The sequence below is a fragment of the Rhinopithecus bieti genome, unplaced genomic scaffold (genome assembly GCF_001698545.2).
Source record: "Rhinopithecus bieti isolate Rb0 unplaced genomic scaffold, ASM169854v2 scaffold_2870, whole genome shotgun sequence".
NCBI classification, from domain to species: domain Eukaryota; kingdom Metazoa; phylum Chordata; class Mammalia; order Primates; family Cercopithecidae; genus Rhinopithecus; species Rhinopithecus bieti.
The window spans coordinates 30,888-54,067 of NW_016803826.1; the positions used below are offsets into that span (position 1 = coordinate 30,888).

General features: G+C 50.8%; 1 protein-coding gene across 2 annotated transcripts; it reads right to left on the reverse strand.

The window, feature by feature from the left end:
- Positions 1-3,412: 3,412 nt before the first annotated feature.
- AMER1 (APC membrane recruitment protein 1) lies at positions 3,413-21,437 on the reverse strand. Of its 2 annotated transcripts, none has more exons than XM_017854814.1 (2): positions 21,395-21,437; positions 3,413-7,949 (listed from the first exon to the last, which is right to left on the reverse strand). In XM_017854814.1, exon 2 carries the CDS (start codon positions 7,849-7,851, stop codon positions 4,441-4,443), a length of 3,411 nt encoding a protein of 1,136 aa, XP_017710303.1. In that variant the 5' UTR covers positions 7,852-7,949; positions 21,395-21,437; the 3' UTR covers positions 3,413-4,440. The 2 variants fall into 2 exon arrangements, with proteins under 2 accessions (XP_017710303.1, XP_017710300.1); XM_017854811.1 differs by lacking the exon at positions 21,395-21,437 and adding an exon at positions 20,687-20,861.
- Positions 21,438-23,180: the final 1,743 nt, after the last annotated feature.

Sequence of the window (23,180 nt, forward strand, 5' to 3'; positions counted from 1 at the left end):
TCCTCCAGCCATTTTATTTAACATGACCTAAATATACATTCCTATTTTATTCCCCACCCCACCCCATATACAGCAGGAAAAATAAGCACCAATAATAATAACAATAATTAAAGTCCCACCTCTCAATAGATCCAACCCTCACACATATACATACCATGTGGATTTTCTTCTTTGGAGTGACTATAGGATTGGAAAGTTGGGGATCAGGCCAGCAAGCCATCACCCTGAAAGTCACTGTTCCCCAAAGTACCATCCACGTGTGAGCTGGAGCAGGGCAGGGGAGGGGGAATGGTGGTAGGGGAGGAGATTCCCCCAAAGCAGCAAGAGGGGTGAAGGAGTTCCCCAAAGCCTCTTCTGGGCAAATGTCACAATCAACTGAGCTCCTAGGAAGTCCTATGCAAGGGTTTCCTCAACAAGGTGGTAAATTCCTGATAGTGCAAGCATCATTGTCATCTGTCTCCCACAGCTTCTCGGGGAAAGGGGACATGGTTGAAACCCCCTGCCTTCCCCATTGGGTGGAGAATGTCCCCAGAATGCTCCTTTGGAGAAACTCAACAAGACAAATAGCACAACATGGGCAATCTGATTTCAAAACAAAAGCACAAAACATAAAGGGGGAAAAAAAAGGCACATGAGTACTCTCAGAAGGTCCAGACATGGGGAAGGAGGGTTCAAAAGAAAGAAAAACATAAAATAAAGCCAGAAAATGACAAGCTGTCTACCAGGTCCCACACGCCTGAGTCACCTGGCGTTTGTCTTCAGTACCTGGGCATCTTCTGCTGTCCCTATCATGAGGGGAGGGAATGGACAGTGTGATACAGCTAACGCAGGGAGAGGGGAAAGAGGGAGGGCCCTAGGCAGTTGAGATGCCAGCCCTCTGCACAAGCAGCAGCAATTTTTGTGTCATCTTTGTTTTGTTTAAAACTGTAAACAGCACCGCTTAAAAATAAATCAGAAAAGAACAATTGATAAACATTGTTTTCCATGAATATAAAATGCAAACAATATAAAAATAGATAATTGACTTTTGATATATATATATATTAAAAACAACTTGAATGCAACATACACATGGGTAAACTTGAAGTCTCCCTGCTAAACCCCATGCCTCCCTCTAGCAACTGGGCCTGGGGGCTGAGGGCAGGTGGGGTGGTGGCACTGGCACAGATAAGGAAAGCTGCTGGCAGCAGGATGAAGGGTACATACCCAGCCTCCTGAGTGTGTGAAGCTACTTCCCTTCTTGGCATAGGACTAAGGAGGGAGAGAGACTGGTGTTTACTGAACCCATTATCCGGGCAGTCTTGTGGCCTGGTACCCAAGTTGAGGCCAGATAGGTAGGGCTGGCTTGAACTGGGCCCCAAGGCAGTGCTTCCTCGGAGACTCTAAAGCACCAAGAAACTGGCATCCTGGCCCTGGGAGAGGCCTACTAGGTAGCCTTCTCTAGCCACATTCACTAGTTCTCCAAGGATCAGTCTCATCTGGGAATTCTCAGGATCACAGCTGTCTGGCACTAGGCCTATTGGGTAACAAGATGAAGGCAGCTGCTTTCACTAAGTCCCATTTTCCCTTAAAGTCACATCCAAAAGCGTTATTCTAGGACCTTGCAATGGAGACATGGTGTTCATTTAGTCATAGTCTTGGAGGTGTGGACATGATATCAACAGTTTTAGTGGTCTGGGGCGTATTTGCTGCCAACCAAGTCAGCACTGGTCTGTGTTTGCAAACAGGCCTGAAGCTTGGCTGGCTCTCCCAATGTCACCCTGTGCTGTCATCACCATGGGTCCCCAGACAGGTCTTCCTTCCTCCTCTAGGCTGCAGTTGGATTTCAGCCATAAACTGCTTAGCTCTAGAGATTCAAAGGAACCTGCTTCTGTAGCCACATATCTTGGCTGCCCCACTTCAGGTGGTAAGGATCCTATCTCTGGGCTGGCTAGGGCAGTGAAGGGACTTGCAGGCAGCAAGGCTGTCCAAACCATGAACTCTCACTCAGCCCCAGGCCCTACTCTGTGGTGTGTGACCTTCCAAATCCCATCAAAGTGTGTCAGGGCTATGCCAGTGCCCCTCAGAGACAATGCCTCATGCTGCCTTCCTGACCCTGAGGGCAGCTCTCAGCCCTTAGCCAAAGGTTGACCACCTCCTTTTTCTCTTCCCAGATAGGCTGGTGGCCCTTCTCCAGCAGGGTCTGGAGGCTGGTGATGGCTCTACTGCCTGCTGTGGCTGGCACAATCCACATGTAGACAGGAGCTCAAGCTGCCCTGAAAGAAGAGGCAAGAGGTGGGTTTTTCCCTGTTGTAAAGGCATTTGGTGAGTGTTTACTTCCTGCCAAACAGCCAGGCCAATTTCAGCCCCACCATTCCAGAGCAGCTTTGGTAAGAGGCCAGAAAGTTGGAATTTGGGCACTTCTCTCTTGGAATGCTGTGCTTGGGGTACCCTCTCTCATTCTCCAGCTCCACAATAGATACATTTCTTCACAATGTATCTGTAGCCAAAGTCAGCTTGAAGAGCTGGTCTGGGTCCCTTGAGTGGTGGTGTTAGTGCCATGCAAATTCATGTGGTGCTTCCAGGGGTGCAGCTTCTACCAGCCAGGTCTGCTATTTGTGAGTAAGGGCCAACCCCAATCTGAGAAATGGTGACAAAGACCAGCATGGACACATCCCCTGGCCAAGAAACAGTTTGCCCACAAAGTCACCTTGACTTAGAGGGCAAACACCATCTGTTTCCAAGCTAAATTGCTGTATCTCAGGAATGGCAAGAACCCTGTTGACTTCTTCTCTCAACAGGCGTGGAGATGGGGGGATGTGGGGGTGGGGGTGCAATAATCATAATTTGAGTGAACACAGCCAAGCAAAAAATGTTCCATATGCCATTTCCAATAAAGACATGTAAAAGGAACCCTCTCCTATAGGTGACTAATGAGAGGTTGGGCTTGGCAAGATTAGCCTGCTCCAGTGGCTTCCTGACAGCAAGCTCTTCCCCACCAGTATTTCCAACCTAGTTTAACATGAAAACTGCATGGATGCAGGAGAAGGGAGGGTGCCATTCATTCCATAAAGGGCTGCAACTGCCAAGAAGCCCTGTCCTTTGATGATGCTGAGGACTTGGCTAATTGGAAGATAAAAGCTCTTTAAAGGGCCCAGAACAGCAGCTGAGATGCCTTTGGTATCCTATCTTGGGAGTGCAAAGCTGGGGCCTTATTGCAGAGTTCAAATGATGGGGTGGGCAAGGCTTAAGGAACTTTTTGTGTTGGGAGGCTTGAGAAGGGAGTAGTTTTCCCTTTTAAGAAACTGAGATACCTCATCAAGCTCTGCAATAGTCTGAATATTCTCCTTCCTTTGCTGGCGTGGATAAAAGGACCTCATTTTCTATCTTTTCCTACACCCATCAAAAAACCCAGTTCCCTATTAGTCAAGCCTAATTTAGGTTGCCTTCTCTTCCCCTTATCTCAATTAATAAGACCAAGTTCCTTGTGATGTAGAGATATGAAAACTTCGTTTAGAGGAAAAAAGAGCAAAATTCCAAAAGTTTCTGCAACTCAGGTAGTCACAGGCTTAAAAGAAAGAAAAAAAAAAATCCTATCATTCCAGAGCTCAAGACTCTATGGCAGTGTCCACAACAGAACTTTGTTTTGTCTTCTGTTTGCAAATGGATGAATTTTATCGCTCCATCAAGGGGATTAGCGTTTTTGTCTTTAACCCAAGCTATGGCAGGACAGGTTAAAAGGCCCCCATCTGGTCATGATGCCGAAGTCCACAGCGATAGGCTATGAGACACATGCTACTTGATCCTAAGGACAGCTAGCTGGGATGAATAGCTTATAGTCATCTGATATAATGATGGCAGCTATGCCAAGGCTAGAAGGAATAGGGGTGGGGAGGAACTGTACCATAATTTCACATTGCTAATAGCAAATAAGCCCCACTTCCCCAAGTGGGAGGCAATGCAGACTTGGCTGCTAATTAGTGGTTCATCATTCACTGGGGGAAATGGGCAGGGGGCGCTAAAGGTTTAGCCTGTGTCAAGGATGCATGCTAAATATGTGTGCGTGTGTATGTTTGTGTGTGTGTGTGTATGTGTGTATATATATATATATACACACACATACACACACACATATATATAATCACTAACTTGGCAACTGGAATAGGCACAAAATTACAGCATCCCAAACCTGGCATGGGGTCACAAGAAGAAACCTCAAAAGCAAAAACTGGAGTGCAGTAGCAGCAGCAGCCTCCCTGGGCAGATGCACTTGAGTTGAACGTGGCCATAGATGGCAGAAGAGGGAAGTGGGAAAACCAAGGTGAAAACTCATAGGAGTTTTCCTTAGCCCAAAGGGTTTTCAAGTTAAACAGCAACCCCCATCCCCCCACCCCTCTGCCCAACCCCTGATCCCCATTCACATGCTCAGGCCCCGTGCCCCTACTCCAGAACTGATGATAACTACTTGGCTAGGTTTCCATTCATGGCAGTGGAGGAGTAGCTGGTGGCAAGAGAGGTACCTTGCTCGGACCTCTCCTTTGACAGGTCAAGGCTGGAAAGTCCATAGTGAGTGGGCTGAGGCTGGGGGTGCTCAGGCTGGACCCTGGGCAGCTGAGGAATGCCATGGGTGATGCCCACAGGCTTGGCCTGTGGTAGAGGGCTGGGGCTGAAGCCTTCAGAACTGGAAGAGCAACTGGGCTCATCAACAGGCAGCAGCACATCTCGAGGCCTGGCCCTCACACTCTGGGAGGCCTGTGGCTGGAGGTTATAGCAAGGGCCCATGGGCAGGTGTAGGTGTGAGGGACGAGCTAGCTGAGGCCCGGATTCCCCAGGTGCCCTTGACTCTGGCACTGATAGTGACACTGACGTGGTCATAGGAGGTATGCAACAGGTTGCCTGCTCATATGGAGACTGGCTGGAAGGTCTGTCCAACTGGTTAGGGCTTACCCAGGCAGGACCTGGCCCCACTGGAATAGGGCAGGGAGCCCAAGCAGGCCAATCATAGGCCCCTGGGGGTTCAGTATAGAGGGAAAGGGGACTGTCTCGGCTCCATTCTCCTTCTTCCTCCTCTTCGTCTTCTTCATCTGAATCTTCCTGCTGGGCCTGCAGCTCATCAGACTCCAGGTAGCCCTGGGCCAAGTGGGAATTGGAGAGCTCCATCTCCAGGGTCTCTGCAGTGTCGAGAGAGCGGCTTCTCCTGTTGAGGGCCATAGCAGCAGGTGGAGGTCGAGGGTGCAGGCCAGGCAGTCCCAAGTGTCGAGGGAGGCTGCTCACACCCCAGGGCAGGCCTTGGTAGAATCGACTATGGTAGTTGTTGAAGGCATGTTTGTGATAGTAGCCCAGCTCAAAGGCTTCCAAGGAGGCTGCAAGATCTTCATCATTGTGGAACTCAGGATTCTCTTCACACTTGCCTTCCCCATCCCGTTCCACATCAGCGATGTCAAAGGTCACCATGGGAGGCAGCTCAGGGAGGTTTTGAGTGAAAGATGAGTCAGAGTCAGAGCTGTACGACATGCTGGAAAAGAGGTTCCCATTGCTGGTGAATTCTACCAGGGCCTGTGAGAAACTCACAGTGGCATTCCCTTCCTTCTCAACCTCCTCTTCCTCTGGATCTTCAGGGGGTGAATAAGTAGGGTAGGCCCTCCTGGGAGATCCTCCAAAATTTGCTTCTTGCATATCTGGCTCAAACATGGAATCACTCTGGAAGAGCTGCATCAGGCAGGTACTTTGATCTTTCTTGGAGCAGGTTCCTTCATAACGCTTCTCCAGAGGACGGAAGTCCCTCCAGTCTGGCTCACTGCTCGCAGTGGTGGGAAAAGCTGAGGTAATTCCCCGGTGGGAAATCTGAGAGGTCCCTGATAGCCCTGCTGCCAGGCCCATCACTGATGGGCCTAAGGGCCTCATCTGATACTCTAAGACGGGCTTCTCCTGCCGGGCCTGGGCCTCTCGGACTTGAGTCTCTCTAGAACGAGCCTCTCGGGCGTGGGGTTCTCGGGTTCTGGCCTCCCTGCCACGAGCTTCCCAAGTGTGGGCCTCCCTGGCATAGGCTTCCCTGCCATGAGACTCTCGAGTATAGGCCTCCCTGGTGTGGGCCTCCCTGGCATGAGCTTCTCGGGCACGTGCCTCCTGGGCCTCAAGCTGCTCCCGCCGAAGCTCCCAATACAACAACTGTTTCTGGATGGTCACTAGCCGTTCTTCCTCTGTCTCCATTGCCCCAGGTGGCCGGGAGGAAGAAAAGGGCTCAAAGTTTAAGAAGGGGTCAAACATCTCAGAGCTTCGACCATGGAGGTCATAAAGGCAGTCATCTCCAGGTGGAGAGTTCTCAAGGCTGTCATCTGGCTCATAGAACTCATATAGGGCATCTCCACTGTAACTGTCTCGGGGTAGACAATCCCTGTGGACAAGCCCCAGGGCCTCACCTGAATCATCCTCAAATCCAGGTGTGGTGGAGTCATAATAACCTTCATCACTATTGGGGGCGGATTCTTGCTGGTCACTCTGAGGAGTCAAAAGTTCCCCAGGGGCTAGGCCAGGATAAGACCTAACTGGGTCAAGGAGCATGTAGCCGTGGTGGCCTGGGGATGTGGTGGGATGGTAGCCCAGGTTCATATCGGGCCTTGGATACATCTGAGCAGTTGCCCACAGATATTCTAAGTCATCATCTTCTTCCTCCTCCTTAACCTCCTCTTCTTCCTCCTCTAATTCTACCTCTTCTTCCTCTTCCTCTTCCTCCTCGTCATCATCATCTGGCAAGGCCATCTCCTCCCCACCTCCTTGGTAGGTCACCAGGCAGGAACTTCGCTTGGTCCCATCTCGGTTTGCTCTCTGGCCCCCAGAGGCCATGCTGTCTGTCATACTGTCCATGTCCTGTTCTGCTATAATGTCACCACAGCCTGTCAATGAGTCAAAGCTTTTCAGGGATGTCACATCCCCAAACAAGAGGCTCAGCTGGTCCCCCACAGGGCCATTGGGTGGGTTTACCTCTCCTGCTACTACCTTCTCCCCTGTTTCTGGGCTATGGGGTTCCTCTAGGCTACTGGATTCAGGGGCAGGTTTGGGTTGCACATGTGCTGAGGCACAGGCCTCCATGGGTTTTTCTGGATCTTTACAGGCCATTTTCTCAGTAGTTGGTGGAGAAGGCTCTGGTGTTGGAGAAACTTTTGGCCCAGAGGCATCTTGGGGGTTAGCATTTTCCTTTCTAGGGGCTTGGAAGGTCTCTTCAGAGCAGGGCACCTGAGGGGCTGCGCTCACGTGCTCATGAGGCCTGGCTTTGACCCTCTCAGGCCCCTTGGCCCCTGGCTCACTTTGCTCAGCCCCAGTGACCTTGCTCTTCCGGTGACGGCGGATACTGCTAAAAAAGCCTTTTAGGCCTTTCTTTGGCTTAGGCATAGAGGGAAACTTCTCAGCCACAGCTTTCTCTGTGGCTCCAGCCACAGACGTGTTACATCTGGAGCCTGTCTCCAAAGCCCCATGGGCACTCTGAGAGCTGGGAAATCGGCAGGGTAACTCAGGCAAAGGCAGGGAGAAGCCAGTTCCATCACTGACAACATCTTCAGGGCCATGGGCTGCTTCACTCAGCCCATCGTGGGTCTTGCTCTTGCTGAGACTTTTCTTGGAGCTGCCTTTCCCAGAACCTTTGCTCCGTCCCCCTCCAAAGAAACTAGGCAGAGTACAGATACCCTTCTTGCCACCAAAGAGTTTCATGGCAGTTTTCTTCAGCCTACCTGGGCCAGATGAGGATGGCTCTGATGTTGGTCCTTCTGTCGCCTTAGCTGCCTTGTTCTTGGCTCCTTTTTCTGTCGTTTGTTCATGGGTACTCCCAGAGGCTGCAGCTCCTTTGGCCTGAGCAGCTTCATCCTTTTGGGTCTCCATGATGATGGGGACAACTGAGGTACGTCCAGCTGGAAATTCAGCCTCAGGCTTCCAGGCACTGTTATAACATTATCAGTCAGGAAGCATCACAGTGGGGTCTGAAGGAGATAGGAGAGACAAAGACAGAGAGACAGATACTAGTGAGCAAGCATCCAGGCTGGGTTTGCTTTCACCGGACATCAGGCTTGAGTGGAACGAGAAAGAAAGTAAGGGAAAATGTGGGGCAAATCTTAATCCACTCGATATGCTTGGCTTGCTGGGCCAGCTCCCTCTGGGCCCCAAAGCAGTAAATCTCTACACTGAGCAACAAGAAGCCTTCACTCACTACCTTCTTGTTGGGTCCACTCCCTTCAGACCATCCTAAGCTCAGGGGACCACTGGCAGGGGGACCTGCAGTTGTGTGAAAGGCCTAGTGGTGCTATTGGTTGTGGGAGGTATTATCAATTATCAAAGGGGATGAGGATAGGGAGAAACAAGAAAGGAAAAAGGGATGTTGGCTCCAACATCACCAAATTTTTGAAAAGTATCTGGCAAAACAGTCTATTGAGTCCTCACAGGGTTCTGTTGGATTCAAGCTTCAGTTTCATATTAGTCTGGGCTCTCACTGACATTTCATCTGAGACTGAGAAGTGGCCCTGAAGTTTCACCTTCCATCCATAGCTTCCTAAATTGCCTACAGAACCATGCTCAGGCTTCAGAATCTCAGAATAGGAGTCTCACAGATCCGAAAACTAGGTTTGCAATCTAGGATCTGCTAAGACAATGAAATGGGAGCCTCAAGAAAGGTACTCTCTGGGCTTCAATATTCGCCATCCAAGAGGCCTACCAACATCTCTCCCTCAGAGAGGTGATATGAGCATGGGTCTAAGCCAGACCCTCTATTGGCTGTCCTGTTGGGAAGATATTTTAATGTGGTCATCATTGGAACCCCAAATTCCCCTTGAGAACCATGAAGTGGACTGTTTCTCCTCTACTCTCCTCCTCTTATTATTTTTGTCCCCATCTAGCTCCCTATCTAGGAAGGGAACTTCTTGAAGGCCTTACGTGATTCATATTCCTGGTGTGTGAGATAGGTTCCCAATAGCTTTTTAAATAAATAAATCTGGTGCAAGCCACACCCTTCTGGTTAAGGCTCTCAATCCTCCAAATGCCCAAATACCAACAAAGATGGAATAAAAACAAGACCTAGCCACTACCCACCACAATATACCTCTGCACCTCTGGTCATCGGCTAGCTCAGTGACCAGCCTGCTAAAACCCAATGACCCCTCCCTGGGAAGTCCCTCACCAATGTGTCCCCTCTCTGTAGAGTGGCACCAGCAGATGGGGGATCTGGGAGGAGAGGAGAGAGGGGAAGGGGAAGGAGAGGGAAGGAAGAGGAAGAGAGGGGGAGAGAAGCAAGCACCCTTGGTCCAGGAACAGCTGGACAGTACACCAGGCCTGTGATTGCTTGCCACAGTAATAAGATTCACACATTCACCTGAAGTGGAAGATTGTGGACCAGCACTGAGCGTGGAAAGAGGCTGGCAGCTACACTCTAGCCTTGGAGCTCCTGCTTCTGTCTGGCAAACATTAATTTTGTGCCGGCTACCTTGCTTGGCTTGACACTTGAATCATCAGTGTGATAAAGAACACGCTACATAACTGAATATTAAAATTGGAGCAAGATAACAGCTGGTTATCCAGAAAAGAAAAGAGCAGGTGAAAAGGAAAGTTCATTTGAACCTCTCTCTGCAGAGATCTGCATTGCCATTTGCTCTGGTTAGAGATTTTTCTGTGACATATTTTGACATCACACTATTCCAACTCAGCCCTGCAACTGATAGTCCCACAATAGACAGCGCCCCCTCCCACCTCCAAATACACACACAATCATACCTAAACACACAATCACCCAGTTTCCTGCCCCTGGGTCTAGTGAGAATAGGGGTCCTATCATGTCTGAATGCCCCACTTTACACAGCACATTTTTACCTCAGCCTTAAAAATTACTGGTAAGGTTATCGTCACGGTGATGGGGATAGGGGAGTTGGGGTGGCAGTACTGGAGTTGTTTGTGAAATTCTATTCCTCTCTGGAATTCAGTGCTGCAGGGCAGGCCAAGAAGGGAGAACTCCCAGCCTTTGCTTCTAGGGAGCTCCAAGGCTAACAGGGAGAGTCCTACATGTAACAGTCTGTTAGAAACTGGACCACACAACAGGAAGTGACCAGCAGGCAGGAGAGCGAGGTGAGCATTACCTGAGCTCCACCTTCTGTCAGATCAGCGGAGGCAGATTCTCACAGCAGCGTGAACCCTATTGCAAACTGCACATGCAAGGATCTAGGTTGCACTCTCCTTATGAGAATCTAACAAATGCCTGATGATCTGAGATGGAACAGTTTTATCCCAAAACCTTCCCCTCTCCATCCGTGGAAAACTGTCTTCCACAAAACAGGTCCCTGGTTCCAAAAAGGTTGGGGACTGCTGCCTTAAAGAATAGCCCGTTATTTCTTAAGCTGGTTGGTGGAGTATCATTCTTTATACCTTGTAAACATATTCAAAGATAAATGTGAAAGGGAGAAAGACACTTCTTGGGCAGTAAGGCTGGACCTCAAGGAAAACCTCAGAGTCAAGTGAGAAACTTTATGGACCTAGACATCCTTGTGAATCAAAGGCTGACTTGTCCTGCTGGGTTTGGGGCTGGAGTTCCTGGGAACAGAGTGAGTAGGCAAATTGAATCACAAAGAAGGCTGCTTTCTGGAGCCTTGATGCCCCAGTTGGAGGACAGTCTCTTTGGGCTTTCCCTTGCCCTTGCTCCTATGCTCTGTGGAGTAGAGGCCAGCCCACCCACCTCTCTCTGTATTGTCCCCTTTCCTGCCACAGGGAGCTGCAGTTTGTTGTGGAAGGAGCCATGGACCACAGGGCTGGGGTCCAGGCCATGTCAGCCTCCCATCTGCCAAGGGACCCTGAATGTGCCAACGTAGCCTGCTGAAACTCAGGTACTTGTGAGCTATTTTGGGATCAAAACAGCTCCTCTACCTATCCTTCTACCTGCCCACTACAGTGGTGTGACGATTTGATGTGATAATAGGCACAAAAAAAGCACTTTATAAACTGTATAGTATAGTGCAAATGAGAAAGGCTGTCATTACTGTTATTATTACTCCTTCTAGGTCAGATCCCAGTTTCTTAGGAAGCAACTGACCATGTGTTAAAGGCTGTTCATTTGGGAAAGCTATTCACTCACTGTGGGAAGCTCAGGGACTTGCTGCCTTGGTCCACGCTGAGAGGGAGACACATATGAGGGGATTTTAAAGAGGTGGGTGTATCTACACAAACTCCTCTGCTAAGAGGTTTGAAAAGTCCTCTGTGTGTGTTGTGGGAGATAGATGAATTAGGCAGGGTGTCCCTGGGATGGAGTTTCTCTCCCTCCAGTTCAGGCCCTTCTCCTAACCAAGTCCAGGGTCATCTTTGCTGGCAGGTACCAGCCTTAAACTGGTACTCTGCGTTCTCTCTCCCAGAGCCATGTACCCCTATAGCCATTCACAGTGTCTGCCTATGTTACCCAGAACACTGGGAAGGAAGGTAGCAGGGTCACCCATAGCTGGTAGCTCCCTAGCCTAGCCCCACCTAGCTACCTCTGCCCTAGGCCTCTTCTCCATACTCTGTGCTATCCAAACAGGTGCCAAAGCTATCCTTCCTCAATGGGTTATGCTGCCTTTACTTAGGACCACAAGAGTTCACCAGGAGAGTCAGGTGGGGCAGAAAGCAAAGGAAACAGCAAAGGACAGACTCTGCAGATCCCCTAGGCTGGGACTGGTTTTCCCTGGGGGTGCTGACAAGAAAGTGACACTGCCAAATGCAGGGCCCCACAACCCTCATGTTCCTTAACCAGTGTGGCTGAGTTTCAAGTGGGTTGGGGGTTAAGAGAACCCTCCCAAGCCACTCTGTGGTCCCTTGCAGGGGCTGCCTGCTGTAGTTGCTGCTATCATGGCAGAAGGCAGACTGTGGTAGAAAGTGCTGGGGCCATTCCAGCTCCCTGAGCCAGATTTAGCCCATTCTGGGGCCAGTGGAAGGCTGGCTACAAAGGAAGAGCTTCTTCCTTCTCCTCTCCACTTAAAACATAGGCAGGAGGCCAACCACATACCCGCCCTAGAGACCCTTCTCAAGGAGAAGGGACAGCTGCAACATGAGCCTTGCACATTCTGCTCCAAATCAGCTTCCTGGGGCCAGCTTGGCCAACTTAGAGAGGGCTGAATTGGGGGAAGAAACAGAAGCATGTGGATTTATGCAGTAGCTCCAGAGACATGGCCTTGACTAGTCATAGTTCCTCAGGCCTGTTCTAAGCAGTCTTCCTGAAAGCAAACCCACTTCAGGCCCACCTGCCCTTCTGTATGTTGGGGAGGGTTGGTTAAAGAAAAAATGGTGAGGATGGCCCTCCAGAGAGCTGGCCAGTTCTGCGCTGGAATCAACTCTGCCCAGCTAGGGAAAATCCAGGAAGTTTTTTTTTCCCATGTTTATGCCTCAGTTTCCTTAACTGCAAGATGAGGCCATTGAGAGTGCCTATCTCTTAAGGCTATTGTAAGAAGTAAAACCAATCCACATAATGTACCAAATCAAGTGCATTACATAGCAGAAGCTCAAAACGTTATAGTAACTAACTTTTATTCATATTTTATTCAAATTATGGTAGAACAATTTCTAGAAGTAAAATCATCTCAGTCAGGTTCAGCAGGGTGCTCCCTCGGGCTCTGTGGGTAAGTCACCAAACCTCCTTGGGGCTCAGTTTCCCCAAATGGCAAATGGTAAATGAGGATAACTGTATGGTCATGTCATAGGAGGCTTTACTTGCTCATTTAGCCAACTTTCAATATTCAGGAACCTAAAAGAGTCAGCTAGCTACTGGCTAGCAGCCCAGGATTATGTGGGACTTTCAACTAGCCAGGTTCTCTAGCCCAGGTCAAACTCATCTAAAAGTACCAGCATCAAAGGAAATGCAAATCAACAGATATTCTTCACACTCAGGGTATTTACCACTTTATAAAGCACTTCCTACTCCCACACCCCCCATTTGCCCTCCTCAACCACCCCATTAATCAGGCCTGGTGGGGGATGGCAACTCCTTGTCACAGAGAAGGAAACTGTGCCTAGACTTGGGAAAAGACTTGTCCAAGGTCACACAGTGAAATGGTGACAGAGCCACACTAGCTCCCAGGACTGTTGAGTCTCAATTTCATGCCATTCTGCTGCACCGTGCAGGCCACCAATCAAAGGAGGAAGACTGAGTGAGAGAACTGCAAAGATTCCCCTCACACCAGCAAGAACTATAATCTCCCACTCCCATCCCACCTCTGTCCCAGCCCTGCTAAGCCTTCTTTGCCACATTTCCAGTCCTCACTGGTTGCCACTGTTTGGATCCTACCAAACACCTTCCAGAAAGCCTGGTGACATCAGAATCCAGGGGCCAACAACCCAGCCTGTGGCTGCTCTCCTCATCAGCAACCCTACTACCACTCCTCTCAAACTACAGGACATGTCACTCTACTCCCCTTTTCCTTAAGAGATAGGTTTGAGTGGCCCAAAAACCAGAAACCTGCCAACATGGACAAAGATGCAGAATTTGAGCTATTTAAAGAAAATGACTTATCAGATCATCTGGAACTTGAATGATCCATTTCTAACACCCATAGCCAAGTACTGCTCTCAAAGCTATTTGGTCAGAGCCTGAAGGAAGGGCTGCTTGGCTTGGTACCCTCTGATGGAGTTGCAGAGGCAGCTGGCAGAGCCCCCTCAGCTACCCCTTCATTCACTCCTCCCCTACTTTGCAGCCTTCCTGCTGAGGGGCACCTCCTGCCCAGGGGGCATCTCACCAACTCCAGATTCAGCAAGACCCCAAACTGGGACTTCTCTCTCCTGTCCCTATTCCCCCACCAGCCCCCCTCAACTGACTTGTTCACATACTGAGAGCTTTGTGTAATTCATCCTGACAGGCTTTGGTCTGTTCATTCATCTCTCTCAAATGGACCCTCCTTCATCTTACAGTCACTACATCTAGCACATAGCAAGAGCTCAAACAATGCTGATTCAACTGAATTCTAATTCAGCTGAAGTTTCTTGGTCCAGAACTGGAATGCCAGTCTCACCTTCTATAGGCTGTGTGGTTTGAGAAAGTGACCTAACCTCTCTGACACTCAAATGCCTTATCAGCAAAATGAAGAAAATGCTATGTACCATGCAGGATTTGGTAAGGATTAGAGATGACCAATGTAAAAGCAAACTGGTAACTACATACTAAGCAGATATTCAATAAAGGACTCTTGTGATGAGGCCACTTGCAGGCACCTTTTCCCCTCCAGCTCCTCAATTGCCACCCCACATTCTCCGAAGATGACACAAGCCTCTTAGCAGAGCTCCCTCTAGTCCCTCCCTGTCGTAACACCCCCTGGCTCCCCTCTCCCATCTCATTCATCCTGTACATTGTTGCCAGGTTCATTTTCTTACAACTCCTATTTCAGCACATCACTCCTCCACTTACCAAATTATTCTGCACTGCCTATAGGATAAGGGCCAAACCCCTATGTCTGACATTCAAGACTTGCTCTCCCTGAGTACCCCTTGGAAGTTTCTCAGCCTTGTTTCTCTGCCTCTTGGCCCCAGCCCCAAATACACAGAGGTTTGCCCAGTCTGGGAGATGTGGTCACCCAGATACCACCTCTCCCTAGAAATGGGCTTTCCTGGTAAGTCCTCTCAGTGCCCCAGGTTTGTCCTCAGGCTCTTGAGGTCCCCTCCCTGCCCAGCTTGCCTTGAATGACAAGGGCTTTGGGAGCCACTTACTTGCCACTTCCGCGCCCAAACTTTCTTAGAGAGAAGTGTATCTGAAGTGGGTACCATGCCTGCCTGCATAGGCTTCCACTAAGTCAGTACTAGCCCAGCTAGAGTGAGATCAGACAGGCACCAACCCTTCCCCAACCCCTGTTCAAATGAAGAACAGGAGAGGAGTTAACTCCAGAGAAACAGATGTGACAGAGCAGCCAAGGAAAGCCTACAGAGGAGCAGCTGGGTCAAGTGAACAACAGATACCTCTGACTTTCCTATGTGTCCACTCCCTTCTACTAACCATGCCCTGTATGAGAGGCCAAGTGAGGAAACTGAGGCTTGGGAGGGGACTAGGAGAGTGTAATTTGAGGAAGAACTCTGGAACTGAATTGGGGACCAGGAGCTTTGGACTTCTGAGTAAACTTGAGCAAATCCTTTCCCTGTTCTGGACCTCAGTTTCTTCATCTAGAAATGGGAGACTGGACCAGGCAGTCTGCTTGCTCCAGGTTGCTCTGAGAGGCTGGGGGAGGAGTGGTCCTGTGCCCAGTTTTCTAATGGCTGCTGAGTCAGAAGGCATAGCAGGGGGCACTGGATTGGCTTTGGGGGTCCTCGGTCTTACTGGTAGGCCTGGTTACCTAGCTGGTTGGACCTAGTTCACCACTTCAGGACAGAGGTGCACTGTGGCCCAGCCTCACTCCTTGCACCACCCCTCAACATTTTGCTCTTTCAAAATGCACTGAGTCTGGCCTGTGAATATTTCCAACATATCCAGAAAGGAGGGGGCCCAGAACTGATCATGCCGTTCCTCATTCCCCTGAAAAGAGCCACAGCCCCCAGCAAGAAGGACTGAGCAGATGGAGAGGGAGGCTTGAGGCATGCTCACTAGGGATGGAGGGTTAGTATCCACTTGGAAGCCCAGCAGGGGGAAAAACTGTAGTAGATGAAACTTGGGAGCTTCATAAGGGGAACCTTTCACTCGTTTCATGTCTCTTTTGCCTTTTGGTCTTGGTCTGCAGCTTTGCCAGGACTGAACATTTCAAAAGGAGAGGAGGTAGCTGGAAGAATTTGGCAGTCTAATGATCCCCTCCTAGTATAGTGGAGGTGTTAAAAATTCCTTAAGGGCCAGGCATGGTGGCTCACACCTGCAATTCCGGCACTTTGGGAGGCCTAGCCAGGTGGATCACTTAACCCCAGGAGTTCAAGACCAGCCCTAGCAACATGGCAAAACCTCATCTCTACAAAAAATACAAAAAATTAACTGGGTGTGGTGGTGTGTACCTGTAGTCCCAGCTACATGGAAGGCTGAGGCAGGAGGATCTCTTGGGCCTGAGACATCAAGGCTGCAATGAGCCATGGCCACGCCACTGCACTCCAGACTGGGCCGCAGAGCAAGACCATGTCTCAAAGAAACAAAATTCCCTCAAGAACTGTTACATCTCCACTCGTAGATAGTGTGTATGGGAGAAACAACCCTGCTCTAGCAGTGAAATCTCTATTTCAAAATGCAGATCAAAAGGTCACAAAGGCCACTGCAGCACAGTATGCCTTCCTATGACCACACCAAGTCCCTCAGGTCATTTTTCCATTGTTCATATTTTCTCCTGATTCCAAAAGGGGAGGTGGAGGGAGCAACGTACTCTTACTGGGCTAGCACCTGTACCTCTGTAGTGGTTCTGATTTCCCTGCCTGCCTTTGCTAGAAATACACTTATACATGCACAGGTTTGAAAAATAAGACAAAGCAGAGCAGACGGAAGACTTTGAGATTACTTAATTCAGAGAACAGAAGTTGGGGGTGGAGAGAGAGTTTAATGCCTATGAAATCTCCAATAGATTGTGAAGCAGAAGAGCAATGGAGGCCAGCTATTCGCAGCTCCTTCCCCCAACACACACACACACACACACACACACACACACACACACACACATGCAAGGTTTAACTACAGCATGACAGGCTCAGATTAGCCCTGAGAAAGAACTGGGCAATGAGGCAGGTGACCCAGGAATCAGTGACACAGAAAGGCTATGAAATATTGCCTCAGGGGCTTAACCCTTTATCACCCACACTGTATCTTCCCAGACAGGATTCAGGCAGGGAAACTGAAATAACATTGGACATTCTTCTAGCCTCAGATAGCCTATCTGTTAAGCAAGGGGGCTGGAAACCCCTTCTCCCTCTTGGTTCTACCTGCCAGGCTTGCTGCTGTTTCCTAGTGGAGCAGGGTTGTTTCTCCCATACACACTATCTACGAGTGGAGATGTAACAGTTCTTGAGGGAATTTTGTTTCTTTGAGACATGGTCTTGCTCTGCTGCCCAATCTGGAGTGCAGTGGCGTGACCATGGCTCATTGCAGCCTTGATGTCTCGGGCCCAAGAGATCCTCCTGCCTCAGCCTTCCATGTAGCTGGGACTATAGGTGCACACCACCACACCGGTTAATTTTTTGTATTTTTTGTAGAGATGAGGTTTTGCCACGTTGCCAGGGCTGGTCTCGAACTCCTGGGGTCAAGTGATCCATCTGGCTAGGCCTCCCAAAGTACTGGAATTGCAAGTGTGAGCCACCATGCCTGGCCCTTAAGGAATTTTTAACACCTCCACTATACTAGGAGGGGATCATTAGACTGCCAAATTCTTCCAACTACCTCCTCTCCTTTTGAAATGTTCAGTCCTGGCAGAGCTGTAGACCAACACCAAGAGACAAAAGAGTCATGAAACTAGTGAAAGGTTCCCCTTATGAAGCTCCCAAGTTAACTCAGTCCCCATTTCCTCTTAGGGAATGAGGGAGGTAAGATGAGGGGGATGGTTAATGAAATCTGCATTGATTGGAAGCTGCTGGTTCCATGGGACACAGTGGAAAGAGCCACTGCACAGGAAGCAGGAGCCTATCCTTAAATAGTTGTGTGATCTTAAGCAAGCCCCTGATGCTTTCCAAGGCTCAGGATTCTCATCTGTAAGCATAGCAGTTCAAACTGGTGCTCCCCAAGGACTGCCCATCTTAGAGGAAGGTGTTCAGCAGAGGCCTGGGGAATACTTCTCCGCACCAACCATGTTGGTATTTAGGCCCCACTTCCCATGTCTTCCTGCCCTTTCCCCTGCAATGCCAAAGGGAGGCTGACATAGTAAAACTTTGCTTTGGAGGTAGGCTGCCCACAGCTCTACTTCCAGATCCAAAGGTGGCCTCTTAACTGGCTGACTTTGCAGCATGCTTCTGATCCCTTTCTAAGACCCCATTCTAACACTCATTCAAAACCTTGTTTGTATTACAGCATATTTATATACAAAAATAGCAACTCCCTGCCAATTCCCTACTCTTTGATGCCCCCTTCCCCTAAAAGGATCAGGTTCCCATTCCACAGCCTGTCATCTGGGAAACCCCATCACTGAGCCTCAACCTCTTCTCTACCTCTGAGCCACACCATCTCAACCAGAATAGACTCATTCACTCCCCTCACCCTGCCTGTCAATCACTTTCTCTTCTCCCATTCCTGGGTCTGCTTACCCTTTGCCTACCAAACCCCTCTACTTTCTGGCAGCTTCCAAGGATGATCCCCCTGCTTATACAGATCTTTCATCTCTCTTCACATAGTTTGTCTCTCTAGGCTCACGAATCGGCAACCAAAGATATGCACGGTCTGGGATCTGAGCATTCCAAATCCTGAGCCTGTTGTTGGGGGAGGATATATCATTATTTTTTTTTCTTGTAGTTGCAATCATCCCCCTTCTAATCCATCCTCATTAGGCACACTCAATACAATACATATCTGAGCCTTGAGTACCATTTCTCTAGTCACTTTCATATGAATCAGGACAAGCACAAGTTGGAAAGGTAAAGGTCTACTCGAAAACTCTACAAAGAAAGCAAGTCCTTCCGGAACAATTGTTAACTGCTCTGCACTGCTTGGCTTTGAGACGGTTGTGGCTGAGGTCCAGGTTTTATTTACTCCTCCAAAGGGTTCTGAGAGAACCCAGACATCCATGATATCAGACAAAACAGAGGCAGGCCAACTTAATTATAGTCTGCATCCTATTATAATTTAAGCCTGAATATGCCCAGGAGAAGTAGGCAGCCCTGGAGGAGTTCCAAGAAGAAAGAAGTCATCATGGGTGGGCAAGAGCCAGGCAGGAAAGGCACCAAGGAAAAGGTAGGCCCAGAACTGAGGTCTGAGAAGGAAGAAGATTTGGACAGGTGTAGGCTGAGTGGGTTTGGGTGTGGGCAAGGGAGTTACATAGAGCAGATACATTAGGTGCCTGTTGGCCTGAGACAAGGCAGAGGGCAGGTCCAGCCCTGGGCTAGAGATGCCCAGCCACAAGTACAGGTTTGTGTTGGGGCCTAATCAAGGTGGGAGGAGGTGACTATAGTGTGATATCTGTGGTCCTGGCTCCTGTCATAAAGATCCAGAGCTAGCCTTCCTCCAAGTGAGGAATTTACTGGGTCTCATTGCCCCTCTTCAAAGTGCCCAAGCTTTGCTTGGGCCCTGCAGCCCACAGGACTCTCCACACCAGAGATTAATCAAAGGTCCAAGAAGAGCCTACCAAGTCCCTCAGTGGCTTCCTCTGTCCTATTCCTCAAAAAGGCCTAGAGAGCCCACTGCCAGAGGTGCACCGTGGTGCAGTGACTGTGCAGTGGGTGGGGCCGAATGAGGGGAACCGCACTGGGGGAGGGGGTTCTGCTGGAATCCTGGTGGGGCAGGGAGTCCAACAGTGCAGTGCCCTCCGCCTTGCCCATGCCCATGCCGCTGCAGCAGGCAGGCAGGCAGAGCCGCAGAGGGAGGTATTTGTGTGTTGAACAAGGCTCGCCTTGACCCCGCGGCCCTTGCCAAGAGGAGCCTGGCCAAATGGAGACCAGCTCTGAGGGACCAGTCCAGCTGCCGCCTAGGCGCTTGGGCTGTGACGCATGTAGCGGGCGCAGCCCCTCACCACTGGGGGAGCCAAGCAAAGTCCAGCGTTCGGGCGGTCACCAGTGTCAGAAGTGTCTCCAGCAGACAATGACAGTGGCCTAGAGGGCTGGGTATGTTAAGTAACTGCGAAGTTGGAGGGCTTGGCCACCTCGATAGCTCTCCTGTACACACAGAGACTGTATGATATGTTCCGTACTACAATGAGGGCTCCTTCGGCCTCAGGCAAGGAAATGCCCCCCAAACACCGTGCCTATCGCTATTTTAAACGGGGCTGGAGAGAAAACGCGGCCAGTATCCTCCAAGGGAAAAGGAGGTGAGGCGAGGCGGGAGACAAAGCGGCCTTGCAGCTCTAACTCAAGGACTAGCTTGCGCCGCTGCTCTAACCCAAGGACCAGCAAGAGCCCGGCTGCCAGCCAGCCTGCCCGACCGCGGGGGCGGGCGCCAGATGCGCCGGGAGGCCCAGGAGGAGGGGCGCGGCTAGTTGGGGCCGCAAGGCCAAGGTTCTGAAGGGAAGTGTGCGACTGAGCTCAGCCCACAGGCCCAACTGAGCTCCTCTGGGGAGGGGGCAGTCTGTGGATGTCCTAATCCACGCCAAAGCCGGTTTCCGTCGGGCCCAAGCCAGCACTCCAGCTTGAGTCCGCAGAAAGGGGGGAGAGGCTGGAGATGCACAGGGGAGGGGAGGGGCGGCAGCCAGGCAGCCGAGGTGAGGGGTGAGCGGTACCCGCGTTACACAGCTGTTCCAGCAAATGTGCTACAACAAAGCTGCAGACCTCCCGGCCTACAAATGCATGGCTTGGGGTGCTGGCTGGCGGCGCCCTTCCCGGGACTGTGCGGCAGCACGTGCGGGCCCATCCCCGCCCCCCCGAAAGCCGGGAGGCATGGCCCAGGCTAGCCTGCCTTCCTACCCTCCCTCCCCAACCTCCCCCCGCTCCCCAGCCTTGGTCGCATGTGCCCAGGGGACTCAAGGCCGCTGGGCCTCTCCACCCGACACTCCGCAAAGCGGGTTCCAAAGGAGAGGGGCGAGCGACCAGGACTCCGACCCGCCCAGTCCTTAGCGCCCTTCTCCAGTTCGTAGGAGCAGAGCACGCGGGAAAGCACCCGACCGCGGGCAGGCGGAGGCTCCTGGCTGTACGCAACGCTTACCCGGCCGGGTCAGGTTCCTAGCCCGGTTATTGTCCGCTGAGCCGCCCTGGGCCGGGCTGCAGCCTCGGCTGCCGCGGCTGAGAGCGCCGCCACCGCAGCTGCTGCCGCCGCCGCCGCCGCGGCTCCAGTCACCTCCAGCACGGACTCCCCTTCCCCAGGCTTTGGGTAGCTCCCCATACCCCTCCCCAGTACTCCAAGGCCACCGGGTGGGGCAGCTGCGTCTTGATTGGCAGGCGTGTGGTCCAATCGCTATGGTTGGAAGGCGAGCCCCGGCCCGCCCACTGTTTTCCTTGGTGCGTTTCTCTTTAAATGCAAATAAGTGCAGGCGTGGTGTTGGCAGGGGGCGGAGAGGGTGCGGAACCACTGGCTGGGGCTCCCCACTCCCGCCCCCACGCCGCGCTGGTAGTGGCGTGGCTGCACTGTGGCTTCAAGGAGCCGGTCCTGCCCAGATGGGGCTCGCAGGATCCCTGGAGCTCGGTTTCGGTTTTCACGCACTGCCATTTCCCTGGTCGCTGTGCATTCGCGTGTGCCCTGCCCGCCAGCAGGCCGTTTATTCCTGAGCTAGAGGGAGGCGGGGAGTAACGAGGTAGAGAGGTTGAGAAACCTGGGGAGACTGCAGAAACCCTTAGCACCTCCCCGGCCCTTCCTTAGTCGTAGAGACAAGGCCCTGCGGATCGCGCCGCCAGGCCACCCAGAGGAGGGACTCACCTGCCAGGAAAGCCAGCTGCAGCGCCTGCGCCCTAACTTCGTCCGCCTCTCTGGCACACCAGTGCCCCTAAGACCATAGAGGCCAACTTCCACCCATTACTGACGGGCCCTCTGCTGCCCTGAGTAGGGAAAGCCCCTCCCCACAGTTACCCAGCCGGCCTGCGACATGGGCCAATTTGGAATACAGAGCCCCGGGCTCCCCTTCCAGGATTACTTTCACTTTTCTTCTCTGAGATGATACCTGTTTTCCATAGTTTGACCCTCACCCAAATTTGCCACCTTCTATGGAATGTGGAGGGAATCCCCAAAGTCTTCAGAGTCCCCCTTCCCCCATCCTTTGTGAGCCTGGCTTTGTGCAGGCCTTTTTTCCTGAAAAATCTAAATATCGAGAGGAAAATCTTGTCTGGGCCCAAACCGGAGGTCAAGCTGAGGACAAAATGAGGAGGCCTGTACCAGCCTTGTCTGCTACTGTGTGTGGGATGTGGCAGGGAGCCAGCCGAACTTGGGTCTCTAGCCTAAGGACATTAAGTGGCATCAGGGGCTGCCAGGGCCGGGTGAGCGGAGGCAACAAAGAATCTAGTTCCACCTCTAGTTCAAGAATATCCAGAAGGCCCAGCCCTAAAACTCTGTGCTTGTCTAAAAAGGGAGGTGGGTGGATTAAAGTTGAGGATAGAGAGAAGGATTAGAGAACAATGCCTGCTATTTTTGCATTGCAGGAGTGTTCTCTGCTGCTTCTGGGTCCTGACAGTCTTGAAAAGATCCAGCTGCTGAACTGGTAAGAGGTGGACTTCTGCCTCTGCATGTGTAGAGCACAGGAACTGACATGGCTGCTAGGGATCTGACTCTAGCTCTACCTCAGACTTGCTGGACACCTTGGCCAGTTAGTTTTTTTTTTCCTCTGGGCCAGTCCATCACCCCGCCTCCACAAGGAGAGGGTAAGCACCATCAGGCTCCCTTGATATCTTTGAGATCTGACAGTTCAACTCTTTTTGTTTCTATAGTATTCCATGACCTTCCACAGAATATTATAGAAAATATAGATGTTCCATGACCTTCCATGACATTCTATACATTGCCAACAAAAATCAATATTGAACATCAGACTCCCTTCCTAGTACCGAGTCTAAATAAATGGTGAGGAGTAGGGAGCTGCTGCTGGCTCATTATGTAATTTTTTTCCCATCTGAATGGCTGGACTATAAAAGTTTCCCTGAGGCTATGCTTTCCTGCTTTGCAAAGTCCTGATTCTCATTTGTAGGCCTGATTTGGAAGTTTATATAGTTTTCCAGAATCTCCATTATAGACTCCCTCCCTACCTCGTGCCTCTGGTCACTGCCACTTGCTCACATTTCACTCAGAACCTTGATTTTCTGAATTAGACCAAGATTATGATTTGGAGAAGGCAGTTTGCAAACCTGGGGTCCACGGAAACAAAGGGTGAGAGCAGTCTCAGTTGTGGAAGCAGGGAGAGAGGAGGTGTGCAAAGTAGTCAGGTGGCAGGCTTGAAATAGTCCCAGGCACTATTGTGCTTCTCCTGTCACAGGGACTAGTCTTCTATGCCTTCTGCCCAGTCACCAAACATTCTGTCACACCAGGATGGTCTCTATCTCCTGGCCTCGTGATCTGCCCGCCTCAGTCTCCCAAAGTGCTGGGATTACAGGTGTGAGCCACCACGCCCGTCCGAAACCAGTTTTTAATATAAATACACATGAGCCTATGATTTCTTATGCACAGATTCACTTTATTGTGCAGACCTAGACCCAGTTTTCCAGGGCAAAATATTTTA

Coding starts and splice junctions, on each gene's coding strand:
- AMER1 (XM_017854814.1), bottom strand. CDS start 7,851: ATGGAGACCCAAAAGGATGAAGCTGCTCAGGCCAAAGGAGCTGCAGCC.